Here is a 13,993-nt window from a genome sequence, read left to right as displayed (position 1 = left end):
CTCCTGCCCCGGGAAGAGGCTCAGTGCAGAAGGAGGAAGGACAGCAGAGCCGACAGACGTGCTCAGGAAGCTTCTGGATCCTAGGCTTATCTCCACAGAGGAGAACATGCAGGCAGCAGAGACCATGGGGCCCCTCTCAGCCCCTCCCTGCATACAGCGCATCACCTGGAAGGGGCTCCTGCTCACAGGTGAGGAGAGAACGTCCTAGGAGAGGACAGGAGGAGGAAGCAGAGTGACTGGATGGAGTCTCCTGGAGAGGATGGGGTTCTAAAAAATAAAAGAAGCCAGCACTTTGGGAGGCTGAGGTGGGTGGATCATGAGATCAGGAGGTCAATATCAGTCCGGCCAACACAGTGAAGCCCTGTCTCTCCTAAAAATACAAAAACTTAACTGGGTATGGTGGTGTGGTCCTGTAATCCTAGCTACTCGGGAGGCTGAGGCAGGAGAATCACGTGAATCCGGGAGGCAGAAGTTGCAGCTAGCCTAGATAGCACCACTGCACGCCAGACTGGGTGACAGTACGAGACTCCGTCTCAAAAAAAAAAAAAAAACACACAGAAAGAAAATGAAAGAAGGCTCTGTTGGACCCTGGATAGGGGAAGATACACCAGAGGGACAGGGGTCAAAACAGGAAAGTCACATTGAACCGGAATTGGTAAGAAGTAGGAAAATCTTAAATATTCTGTTTTCCTGATTAATCATTGGGGGCCACCACATTTTGAAAAATGATAATAATAACTATATCAGATGACACTTCAAATAAAAATATAAGCAGGACATGAAACACTGTCCTCAGCAAAAAAACCTCAACAATTGGGGGGAAAAAAACACCCAGGGTGTGGAAGGCCCTGATAACTCTGACATCTACAGGAGTCTGCAGCCTGCTCCAGGCACAGGGGTGCAAACAAGATCACAAATGTCCCTTTCCTCACAGAGCTCACGCTGTCATGGGGAGGAAGACAGACATGCAAAGAGATCTAGAATGTGAGGTCCGGTGTTGACAAGAACCCTGGAGGGAGCAGAGCAGGGAAAGGTCAGAAAGGGAAGACCCAGGGTCTCTGAGGGAGGTGTCAGTAAAGAAGTCTAAGGATGCCCTGATGTGAGCAGGACCTGATGGCAGTGTGGAGGGGGCCATGCAGACCCCTGGGGAAGAGGATTCCAAACAGAAAAATGCCAAGGTCAGAAGCGTTGAAGGAATGTGGGTCATGCTGCTGATCTTGACCTATTAGAACAGAAGGACACACACACATACACACACACAAACACACATGCTCCTTTTGTGTATGTGTGTTTGTATGTGTGTGTGTGTGTGTGTATGTATTCAAGGCTGAATATTGAAGAGACCTTCTCAGGACACAGAGCCCCATCTTTTCACCCCAATACATAGGTGTCAATATTGACTGATGCTCTCTCCACCTCCTAGCATCACTTTTAAACTTCTGGAACCCGCCCATGACTGCCCAAGTTACGATTGAAGCCCAGCCACCCAAAGTTTCTGAGGGGAAGGATGTTCTTCTACTTGTCCACAATTTACCCCAGAATCTTACTGGCTACATCTGGTACAAAAGGCAAATGAAGGACCTCTACCATTACATTACATCATATGTAGTAGACGGTCAAATAATTATATATGGGCCTGCATACAGTGGACGAGAAACAGTATATTCCAATGCATCCCTGCTGATCCAGAATGTCACCCGGGAGGACGCAGGATCCTACACCTTACACATCATAAAGGGAGGTGATGGGACTAGAAGAGAAACTGGAAATTTCACCTTCACCTTATACCGTGAGTGATTCCACATGATCCCTGGGTGTTCGGGACAGGGGTCACTTCTACTTCACACACACAGGATTGTCAGGCCTGGACTCTGCCTGTGTCCCTCTCTGCATTAAATCCCATGCTGGGGTTTCGGCATTTAGTGCAGGACACACACAGAGGAGACAAATTTCAACAGATCAGAATTCCTTTCCCGCATTCAGACCCTGCAGACACTTGCTGCAGAGGAAGGACAGTCTGATGGGGGGACTCAGCAGGAGGAGATCAATCTCACCCAAGCACCTCATGCCCTCTTCACAAATTTGACCCTGACACAGACCCTGGAGAACTGAGTAGGGCTTGGCCTGAGGGGTCCGTTGAGATAAGCTCAGAGCAACTCAGCCCTAGAAGCCACAACCCCAGATGTCTGTCCCTAAATCCTTGCTCCAGATAAAGCTGAGGAGCCTGTGCCAGGGCTGGGTTGTGGCTTCTTGGGAGGGCTTATTGGGACCAAGGATTTTCCAGCTGTCTGAGGACTGTGTCTCCTTGGGCTGTTCACCAGCCAGGGCTCAGCCCTCAGAGCCTCATCTGGGCAAGGACAGAGCTTTCTTCACCTGAGACTCAGAGTGGAGAGGCCAGAAAGACAAACTTTGTAGGCCATCAGCAAACTGTCTTAGGAGGCTTAGGACAGTCCATAGAAAGTCTAATGTCCCCAGAAGCAGAAACAGAAGACAGAAGATGTACCTGGTAGCAGCATGTCCACAAGGATCTGACCTAAACACGCTTTCTCATGGAAGCAAATTAATAATAAATGCTGTTTGTGTGAACACCTCCACTGTGCCAAGCATTAGGTCAGCTGACTGTGAATAATTTAACATTTATTCACAGATAGCATGAAAAGCCACAGTCTATTTGCCACTAAGTTTATTTGACTGAGAGAAAACTGAGGCACAGGAAGGCACAGTCACTGAACCAGAGTCACACCAACACAAAGGGGAGACCAGGGTCACATGAGGTCTGTCTGCAGCCACAGGAACATCCTCTCCTCCACCAGAAGTGAGGGCTTACTGGGTTCCAAGGACCACATAGTCACTTATTGGCTCAAATCCTCTCTTCTTAGGCATCCAAACCTCAGAGGAGTGAGAGCAAATGGTCAGCTGATTAGTCTGTACTCCAGAACTAAATCACCTGCCTCAAGCATCAGAGTCAGTGCAAAAAATATGTCCAGGCCTCCCCCTCAGATCTTATCCCCCATCACTCAACCTGAAATCCTGTGTTTCCCAAAGTGTCCATGTCACTCTCATGAGAGGATCAAGGAGAGGACCTTGTTTTATTTCCCCACTCACACCCTGCACCAGCACAGGCCCAGCAAAAGACACACACTCACGAGTTCTCACATAACAAATGAAGGAATGGAGTGAAGAAATCAATGATCCAAAACCTCTTTAGAGACTGGATCTTGGATGCAGAATCCTAGGAGGTTCTAGCCACACCTGTCCCTTGTCCTTCAGATGCTGACACCCATGTTTCATCCCCCCACTAGCTCTTCCCCCTAAAGCCACCCCATCTCATGTGACTCTGAATCTCTTTGGCCACCGGAGGGTTCTCAGGGCTCCTTGGTCCTGGACTGTGGAAGTGGGGGCACCTGGTCCCTGGGGTCTCTGAAGTCAGTGTAGCCCTCACTGCTCACTGCCATGGTGTCTCTGCCTCTCTCTGCTTCTCTGTGTCCCTCATCTTCCTCCCACTTCATTCTGACTGGCAAGCCCTGTCCTGCACAGCTTCTTCCTCCACCCCTAGGCCTTCCCCAGACACTCCCTCTAACTAGGCTGGCTGTTCCATTCCCTTCCCGCTAACACTGTGGCCTGGCCCACCTCCCAGGAAATAGGAAAGGTGCAGAAATCACCTGGAGTTGCCACTCCTGCCAGACTTCCTCTCAATCCAACGTCCCCTGGTCACTGAGAGAATGAGCTTCCACTGTATTCCCATCCAGGGATCTTTCCCTTTGTGAGGCTGACCTGTAAACAAGACCATGAGACAGGGATAGGCAGTTCCTCCATCCACTCTTATCATTGCCAGACAAGTTATTCTGGCCTCCTGCACACACACACACACAAAATTATTGAAATGGTGATTTGTAGTAAAGAAAGATTTTAACGACTCCAAGTCTGCCAAACAGGAGGAGGGAGGTTTATTATTACTCAAATCAGCCTCCCCAGTGGATCAGAGGTTAGAGATTTTCAGGATAGTTTTGGGGGCACAGGACTAAAAAATGAGTACTGGTGATTGTTTGGTGATGGAATCATACGGGCGGAGGGAAACGACCTGTTTGTGCATGAATCCGCATTTAGGTAGTGACCACATGACTGGCTGAGCCATTAGTCATAGGTATGGATGAGGTCAGCCGGTTGTCAGAATGCAAAAGAATGAGAAACATCTCAAAAGACCAATCTCATGTTCTATAATAGTGATGTTATCTATAGGAGCAATTAGTTACAAATTTTGTAAACTCTGGCCAAATGACATTGGAACAGTCAGGGATTATACAAACTGTGACAACATTTTAGCAGAATTCAGTTCCCTCCTATAATCTTAATCTCATGGTCTTTCACTAATTTGACAAAGGCAGTCCCTGGGCAAAGTAAGGGTGTTGGTTTTATGGAGGAACTATTATCATTCTTGCTTCAAAGTTAAACCATAAACTAAATTCCTCCCAAGGTTAGCCTGGCCTATGCCCAGGAATGAGTCAGGACAGCCAGCCTGAGACTAGATGCCAGATGGAGTCAGCCATGTTAGTTTGCTGTCAGTGTTGTAATCTCTGCACTGACTCACCAGGGTGTCAGAGGCTGGACAGGCCTGCAGTCCCCAAAGCCCATGGGCTCCTTTCACCCGTTTCACTCCTGACTCCATCCTCAATCTGCTATGCAGCTCACATTCTCTGGTCACTTCCTAGAGACTTCTGGCTTCCTGTCAGGCATATAACAAGCTTGGAATTTGTCACTCGGTTCTAACACTAAGTAAAAAGCTGAACAAACTCAAAAGTCAAAAACTTGTTAAAATTCTTCAGAGATGGCTGGGCACAGTGGCTCACTACTGTAATCCCAGCACCTTGGGAAGCCAAGGCAGGCATAATTTCAGGAGATGGAGACCATCCTGGCTAACATGCTGAAACCCCCTCTCTACTAAAAATACAAAAAATTAGCCAGGCGTGGTGGCAGTCGCCTGTTGTTCCAGCTACTTGGGAGGCCGAGGTAGGAGAATGGCGTGAACCTGAGAGGCGGAGATTGCAGTGAGCTGAGATCATGCCACTGCACTCCAGCCTGGGTGAGAGAGTGAGACTCTGTCTCAGGAAAAAAAATGGCGTTAGAAAAATGAAGAATGCTTTTGATGCTTACAGGTAGACTGCACAAGCTGAGGAAAGAATCGCTAGCTTGAGGATGTGTCAATAGAAACCTCCAAAACTGAAACAGGAAAGTTCAAAAACTGGGGGAAAAAAAAGTGGAACAACATATTCAACTTATATTTAATATTTTGTTTTGACAATGCAATTTTTATATTTTATAGTTGTGGGACATCTACAAAGGCTGTAACATACACGTAAAGCCAAAACTGGTGGTTTGGGGGACCAGTTGGAGGTGGCCAAGTAGGTGCTATCTGATGGTTTTACTGCCTGTGCCACATACAACTGTTTCCTCATGATGATGCCGTTTTCATAAGTTGGAGTTCTTCGTGTGGGGAGTCACACGAGCCATTGGCATCTCACTTAGACTCTTCCTAATTCACACAAACTTAAACTCTAGTGGTGCTTCCTGAACTTAAGAGAAAATGAAGAAAGCATTTCACATACCTGTATTGGGCTCCTCCCCATTTTTCCTAACTCTGCACAGAAAGTAGAAGCAGGGAGTTCTTTCTATATTTACTAACATAACACACATCACTTCTTTTAATTTGGCATCATTCCTCCCTTTATGTAATTGATGCACTGATCAGTTTTGTCCTTTTAACTGGACTCTCACTATTTAAGGAGTTGCTAATTTCAAATCACCTTTGGCAACTTTCTTTGAGCATAATGTGATCCTGCTGGAATTCATGGCACACCTAAACCTTATTTTGGCCTCTAGAGAAATACTACTACCAGCAATTGATCTTAGATGTATGGGCCATCAGTACACATTTCCACTTATGAAAACATTTTAATGTTTCCTCCACATTTTTTTTTTGTTACTAGAGTCAGAACACAACATGAGGTCTAAACTCCTGACAACATTTTATGGGAAAATTACAGTATTACAAATTGGGCATCCTATATCCAGAAATCCAAAATCTGAAACGCTGCAAAACTCAACATTTCTGACCACTGATGTGATGCTAAAAAGAAGTGCTCACTGGCGCATTTTGTATTTTAAATTTTTCAGATTTGGGATGCTTAACCAGTACATGTACTGCAAATATTCCAAAATAAAAAAAAAAATTAGAAATCCAAAACACTTTGTTTTAAGCTTTCTGCATAAGAGCACTTTATCTGTATGAACTACAGGCATAAGGCTGTACAAGAGATCTCTAGAATCTCCTCATCCTGCATAACTGAAACCACACACCCACAGAACAACGCCCTATTCCCCTGATCCCAGCTCCTGGAAACTACTATTCTACTCTCTGATTCACTCTGGAATCCAATGATATGAGGTACACAGAGTAGTCAAATTCAGACTCAGAGAGTAGAATGTCTAAAGAGAGAAAGTATCTGCAAGACTTCTTCCCAAATGTGCCCTAAAACCTAAAGTATAATAATAATAAATAAATAAATAAAAGAAAACAAAGAATATGTAATTCCACCATAAAAATAATCAATAAAATGATTATAGTAAAAAAAAAAAAGGCTTCTTCCCAAATATTGTTCTAATATCAACAAAACACATATGGTCCATGAGGGACAGATTTCCATCATCAGCTCATGTTCACACTTTCCACCAGACATTTGTGCATTTGCAAACATCCACATGTTTTTAGAAAGATCCACATGGTCCTCACCTGCCCTCTACAGGGGGAAGGGAGCATCATGGACCCAGAACAGGGAACATGGTCTTGGTCCAAAGCTATCAGCTCTTGCCTGTCCCCTTCACTCTTTGTAAGTCATTCCTTGGACTCGGCTCTATCTTTAGAGGTCACTGGCTCAAGTCAGTCACTATGAGACATCTGGGAAAACTGCCCCACCTTGTGGCTCCACGGCTTGATGACTGAACTGACCTCCTGGCTTGACTCTGGTCTCCCCTGTGTTATTTCTGCTGAAGTACCCAGTCCCAGGCCAGGCTTTCCAGTACCCAAAGGGTTTAAGGACAATGGGAAGTTCCATCATCCATCTCTAGAATGTCTTTGACAAGGGAAGCTGCAGAGAAAACATACCTCGGGGCGCAAAGTCAGACTGAGACTAAGAAGATTCCAGCACTGCATGCTCCAAGTGAGGACCACAAGGTGGGCCAGACAGGCAGTTGGAGACGGAGGGACTCAGAGAGGCACCAGGGGCTGTGACTGCTGGTCCTGTGTCTTTCCATCACCCAATGCTTTTGTTCAAATCACACTTCAGAAAGTCTGTGCTTCTCCCACATAGAGAAGGCAGCCTCACACTCTCTGAGACCTCAGATTGCCATGCGTCTGTCGTGTAACACACACACCTGCAATGCGCTTTTAAGGACTTCGGTGGGCTGAGAGGTGGGAAATGCCAACTCTGATTGAAAAATGCCTTTGGAGAAATCAAAGGTGCCACATAGAGCAATCTCTCTGTTTTCTGCACAGTGGAGACTCCCAAGCCCTCCATCTCCAGCAGCAACTTAAACCCAAGGGAAGCCACGGAGACTGTGATCTTAACCTGTGATCCTGAGACCCCGGACGCAAGCTACCTGTGGTGGATGAATGGTCAGAGCCTTCCTATGACTCACAGGTTGCAGCTGTCCGAAACGAACAGGACCCTCTTTCTATTGGGTGTCACAAAGTATATTGCAGGACCCTATGAATGTGAAATACGGAACCCAGTGAGTGCCAGCCGCAGTGACCCAGTCACCCTGAATCTCCTCCGTGAGTATCTTCTGTACCTCTGTGAGCCAGGCTGCCATCCCAAATACACATGGCCAGAGGCCAGGCCTCTCAGTCCCTCTCAGGTCCAAGTACAGAGACCTTTACCCCTGGACATCAAACCTGGCCATGACTTTCTGCCCCAGGCACACCAGAGTAGGCCTTGGCTTGATCCACAATAGAAGAAAAGAGGCTGCTCCTGTCATGGGAGACTCAGGGTCCACAGCTTGTGATGGGAGAAACAGGTGAATGTCTCAGGCTCCAGATCAGTGAACACAGCGGGGATTTGCCTGGGACTTCAGTGCTGCGACTTGGCTCACAGGGTCATTGTGGCCCTTCCACAGACCAGGATATTCCCTTCCCTCTGACAATATCGCCTGTGACGTGATTCTCTTTGCTCCAGGTGGCCTGGATGTCCCACAATTTCTTCCTCATACACCTATTACCATACAGGGGAAGTCCCCAAGCTCTCCTGCCTCACAGACTCTCACCCACCGGCAGAGCATTCTTGGCTGATTGATGGGAAGTTCCAGCAATCAGCACAAGTATTCTTTATCCCCCAAATCACTAAAACATAGAGGGGTCTATGTCTGTTGCATCCATAACTCAGCCACTGGTGGAACAAATCTCATAATCAAGAGGACCATAGTCCCTGGTAAGTGGATCCCTGGAGCATTGGCAATATGTTTACCAGTGAAGTCTATCTAGCTATCAGGGAAGAGCAACCTACCCTCTGCAAAGGGTGAGGGAAAATCAAAAACCCAGGACAGGGAATATGTTTCTGCTAAAAAACCACCAGCTTTTCCCTGTCCTCTTCACTTTTTCTAGATCATTCTTTAGACTATACACTAACAATGAACAATCTGAAAGGAAATTAAGAAAAGAATTTCAATTCACATTAACATCAAAAGGAATAAAATATTTTGAAATCAGTTTAAACAAAAAGGTCAAATGATTACACCCTGAAAACTACAAAGCATTGCTGAAAGAAATTAAAGACGATATCAATATATAGAAAGACATTTCATTTTCATGGATTGGAAGAATGAATATTGTTAGAAAGACAATACTACCCAAAGTGAGTTGCAGATTCAATGCAACCCCTACCAGAATCCCAGTAACATTTTCTGCAGAATTACAAAACTCTGTCCTAAATCTGAAATGACAGGCTCTTATTAATGACTGTCACAACACAAACGCTGTGAAAAAGATACGACCATGAAAAGGTGGAAAGTTCTGATGACATAGAAAATAGCAATCAGCCTTTCTCACATCCCAAAGCCTTCAAAAATATACGAGTGCAGCATGGCCAGTATGGAATTGACCGAAAACTAATCACCAAGCTAGAAACATGGGAGAGAAAAAAAAGGGCAAGAATATCGTTGGCTTATCACCTCCCACTTTTACCTATTAATCTGATGATGAAAAGAAATGCTCAATGAACCATTTTAGATTTTCAATCTTTCAGATTTGGGATGCTAAACCAGTTAGTATACGAGAAACATTTCAGAATCAAAAAATGTCAGAAATCCAAAACACTTTTTGTCCTAAGTCTTATACATAAGAAATATTCAATGTGTGTGAACTATAGGCATCAAGCTCTAGAGCAGATCTCTAGAACCTCCCCACCTTGCATAAATGAAACTGAACACCCATGAACAACTTCTGATTCTCCTCACTCCCAGCTCCTGGAAACCAGCAGTCTCTTCTCATATTCACTCTGGAATCCACTTACCTGAGATCCCTAGAGTAGTCGACCCAATGGAATCAGAGATTAGAATGTCCAGTGAAAGAAAATATTTGCAAAACTTCTCTCCAAATTTGTCTCATATCCATCAAACACACATGGTCCATGAGGACCAGATTTACAGCAGTTCATTCCCACCCTTTCCACCAGTCAGTTCTGCATTTGCAAATGTCCACATGTATTTCTGGAAAGATCTAAATGGCCCTCACCTGCCTTCTGCAGAAAGAGAGGAAACTTAAAGAACCCAGGACAGGGAACATGGTTCTGCTCCAAAGCCACCAGCTCTTGCCTGTCCCCTTCACTCTTTCTAGATCATTCCTTGCACTCTGCTCTATCTTTAGAGGTCACTGGTTCAAGTAAGTCATCATGAAACACCTGCAAAAAACTGCCCCACATTGTGCCTCCACTGCCTGATGACTGAACTGACCTCCAGGCTAGACTCTGGTCTCCCCTGTGTAATAACACATGCAGTCCAAGGCCAGGCTGCTAAGTATCTTCAGGGTTTCAGGACCACGGGAAATCCCATTATTACTCATCCCTAGAGCGTCCCTGGAAATGGAAGCTGCAGAGAAATCCCATCTAGGGGGGCAAAGTAGGATGGAATTTGGAAAGGGCCCAGCAGTTGCACATTCCACGTAAGGAACCCAAGGTGAGCCAGCCAGTCAACTGATTAGGGGAGGACTGGGAGGGGTACCAGGGACTGTGACTCCCACTGACGTGTCTGTCCGTGACCCAACACTGCTGCTCAATTGACACTTGAGGACGTCTGTGCTTTCCTAAGACAGAGCAGGCGACCTCACAGTCTTTGAGCCCTTAGATCATCATACATCTGTCTTGTGACACACGCAACAGCTATTGGCTTTCAAGGACTTGGGTGGGCTGACAGGTGGCAGATGCCAACTCTGATTGAAGGATGCCTGTGGAGGAATCAAAGGTGCCACACAGGACAATCTTCTCTCTGTTATCCACACAGCGAAGCTGCCCAAGCCCTACGTCACCATCAGCAACTTAAGCCCCAGGGGAACATGGATGCCTTAACCTTCACCTGTGAACCTAAGAGTGAGAACTACACCTACATTTGGTGGCTAAATGGTCAGAGCCTCCCGGTCAGTCCCAGAGTAAAGAGACCCATTGAAAACAGGATCCTCATTCTACCCAGTGTCACGAGAAATGAAACAGGACCCTATCGACGTGAAATACGGAACCGATATGGTGGCATTCCCAGTGACGCAGTCACCCTGAATGTCCTCTGTATCTTTTGTTCCTCTGTGGGCCAGGCCACCAGCTTAAATCCAAACGAACAGGGACAAGGCCTCTCAGTCTCTCTCCGGTCCAAGTACAGATACCTTTACTTCTGGACATCCGAGATTGCCATGACTCCCTACCCTGGGAAAACCTGGGTAGGCACAGCCTTAACCAAGAATATAAGCGGAGGGGACGCTCTTGTCATGGGAGACTTGGGGCCCACAGCTTGCGGTGGGAGAAACAGGCGAATACCTCAGGCTTCAGCTCAGTGAACATAGAGGGGGCTTGGCTGGGACTTGAGAGTGTGTCTTGGCTCAGAGGGTCACGGTGTCCCTTTAAGAGACCAGAAACATCACCTTCCCTTGGATGAAATCACCTGTGGCTTTATTCTCTTTGCTCCAGATGGTCCAGACCGCCCCAGAATTCACCCTACATTCTCCTATTACCATTCAGGAGAAAACCTCTACTTGTCCTGCTTCGCGGACTCTAACCCACCGGCAGAGTATTCTTGGACAATTAATGGGAAGTTTCAGCTATCAGGACAAAAGCTCTTTATCCGCCAAATTACTACAGAGCATAGCGGGATCTATGCTTGCTCTGTTCGTAACCCAGCCACTGGCAAGGAAAGCTCCAAATCCTTGACAGTCAAAGTCTTAGGTAAGTGGATCCCAGCATCCTTGGCAACAGGGTTTTAGGTGGACTCTATCTGGCATTCAGACAAGAGTCAGGAAAACATTTTCATTCCCAGCCTGTGTCCCATGGGCACAAGCAAATCCCAAATTCTCTTCCTGAACCCTCCTAATTTGACTAAGAACTTCCAAAACTTTAACAAACAAGCTACTAGCTTCATAAAATTCCCAGTCTAGACCAAGCAGGAAAAACATTGATTTCATTGAAATAATTGATGAAAATGAGGATAATGTTTTTCTGATTTTTATTTGAAAATTTGCTGATTCTTTAAATGGATTGTTTTCTAGATTTGTGGACTTTTTCTCTTTTCATCTATCTATAGCTTATAGCAGTTCAATAAACTATACCTCTGGGAACAATAATTGAGAGATTTACTTTTGCTGTCTACCTCACTGCTGCAGAATTGGGCAATTATTCATGAGAATTGATATATTTATGCTAATACACATATTTGCACAAGTACAGTAACAATCTGCTCTCTTTGTAACAAGACACATTTGAAATCATTGGTTATATTATCAAGGTTTTGACTGGGATGTTATATTTAAAAATATAGATAGAATGAACCAATATGAACTGCAGGCAAAGTCTGAAGTCAGCCTTGGTTTGGCTTCCTATTCTCAAGAGTTTTGTAAAAGTTTAATCTGAGATTCTTTATAAAAACTTAGAGAAAAGAAGATTTTAAAAGAGAGCTTACATGCTCCATTGCTACTCTTGCTGCACTTATGTAAAGAATCAGACCACGTTTGAAGAAACTCAAACTATTTTGCAACCAAACTTATTCTACTGAAATTATCATTGGTAAAAATAGAGATGCCCATAGAGAGAAAAATTATGTGGAAAATAAAAACTATAGTATACCTCTAATGAGATTGCCGCTCTGTTCATTGTTTCTGTGTTTTTGTTATCCACCTGTAGACTGGACATTACCCTGAATTCTACAAGTTCCTCCAATTCCATTTTCTCCCATGGAATCACTAAGAGCAAGACCCACTCTATTCCAGAAGCCCTATAAGCTGAAGGTGGACAACTCAATGTAAATTTCATGGGAAATCCCTTGTACCTGACGTCTGAGCCACTCAGAACTCAACAAAATGTTCAACACCATAACGGCAGATGCTCAAACTGTAAACCAGGACAACAAGTTGATGACTTCACACTGTGGAGAGTTTTACCCAAGATGTCAGAACAAGACTCCCCATCATGATGATGCTCTCACCCGTCTTAACTGTCCTTGCTCGTGCCTGCCTCTTTCACTTGGCAGGATAATGCAGTCATTAGAATTTCACATGTAGTAGCCTCTCAGGGTAACAACAGTGTCAGATATGTCATCTTAACTTCAAATTTTACGTAACATCTCACGGGGAAATGTGGCTCTCTCCAACTTGCGTACAGGGCTCCCAATAGAAATGAACACAGAGATATTGTCTGTGTGTTTGCAGAGAGATGGTTTCTATAAAGAGTAGGAAAACTGAAATTATAGTAGAGTCCCCTTTAAATGTACATTGTGTGGATAGCTCTCGCCATTTCCTAAGAGATACATTGTAAAACGTGAGAGTAATACTGATTCTAGCAGAATAAAACATATACCACATTTGCTAATACTATTCTCTTAAAATAATTTTAAAAGAATGGGGTGGGCCCTCTCAAGTGTCCAGGCCAGGTCTCTGATCAGAATCCTCTATCTGCAGTAACAATACTTAAGAAGATGACATGGACTTGGTCCTGATATGCAGCCATTCCTTTATACCCTTCCCCTGCTGCAGGGCCATACCAGCCCAGGGCCCAAATCTTCAGCTACAGAGCTGAGAGAGAACATGGAATATCCAGCATCCCTTACCTTCTTCCAGTCCACTGCAGTGGCTACCGGCATGGCCCATTTACCCCTGAGGACACCCATCTGCTGACCCACAGTTTCTAAGATTCAGACTTTCCTGGCTTCTCTGAGCCCCAGTTACTTTCACTCTGCTGAACCCTTCTTCTCCCCACAGGTATCATTGCCTTAGCAGACACCTCTTTCAGCTGCAGCTAACAGGTAAGCCAAGACCCAGACCCCAGAGGATAAACAACGATTTCAAAACCTACTGTGTTCAATGGAGATGCCCACTTGTGGGCGGCAAGACACCCAGGTGCCTCGGCAAGAGACTGAGGGCAAGAGTTGTTCCAGTATCATAAAATATAAAAGAAGAATAGTTATACCAGATATAGATCTTAAATATGATTATATATGAATATCATTAATCATTAGTTGGTAGCAATTACTCTTTATTACAATATTATAATAATCCTCATTTCTATAACCATAACCTAGGAAAAGCCAGGCCATACAGAGATAGGAGCTGGGGAGACATAGTGAGAAGTGACCAAAAGACAAGAGTGCGAGCCTTCTGTTATTCCCAGACAGGGCCACTAGAGGGCTCCTTGGTCTAGCGGTAACGCCAGCATCTGGGAAGACACCCTTTGCCAAGTGGACCCTGGTCTAGCGG

General features: G+C 45.2%; 1 protein-coding gene, 1 long non-coding RNA gene and 1 pseudogene across 4 annotated transcripts in view; 2 read left to right on the top strand and 1 right to left on the bottom strand.

Annotated features, from left to right (window-relative positions):
* LOC134760718 (uncharacterized) overlaps nt 1-3,906 on the bottom strand; it is a 93,456-nt gene extending 89,550 nt beyond the window's left edge. For 2 of the 3 annotated variants that reach the window (XR_010138630.1, XR_010138629.1), the window contains exon 1: nt 3,663-3,906. This is a non-coding gene — a long non-coding RNA (uncharacterized LOC134760718). The remainder of the gene's footprint in view (nt 1-3,662) is intronic. The other variant, XR_010138631.1, reaches the window with a different exon arrangement.
* LOC134759387 (pregnancy-specific beta-1-glycoprotein 2-like) lies at nt 65-8,403 on the top strand. The gene is made up of 4 exons (XM_063720124.1): nt 65-188; nt 1,424-1,789; nt 7,550-7,832; nt 8,229-8,403. The coding sequence occupies exons 1-4, from the start codon at nt 107-109 to the stop codon at nt 8,401-8,403; spliced, it is 906 nt and encodes a 301-aa protein (XP_063576194.1). The 5' UTR covers nt 65-106.
* Nucleotides 8,404-10,478: 2,075 nt separating this feature from the next.
* LOC103889648 (pregnancy-specific beta-1-glycoprotein 3-like) lies at nt 10,479-11,873 on the top strand (annotated as a pseudogene).
* The last annotated feature ends 2,120 nt before the right edge of the window (nt 11,874-13,993 follow it).

Source organism: Pongo abelii, chromosome 20, assembly GCF_028885655.2.
Source record: "Pongo abelii isolate AG06213 chromosome 20, NHGRI_mPonAbe1-v2.0_pri, whole genome shotgun sequence".
NCBI lineage: Eukaryota > Metazoa > Chordata > Mammalia > Primates > Hominidae > Pongo > Pongo abelii.
The sequence above is the reverse complement of the archived record's forward strand: the minus strand, read 5'-3'. Positions and strand labels throughout refer to the sequence as shown.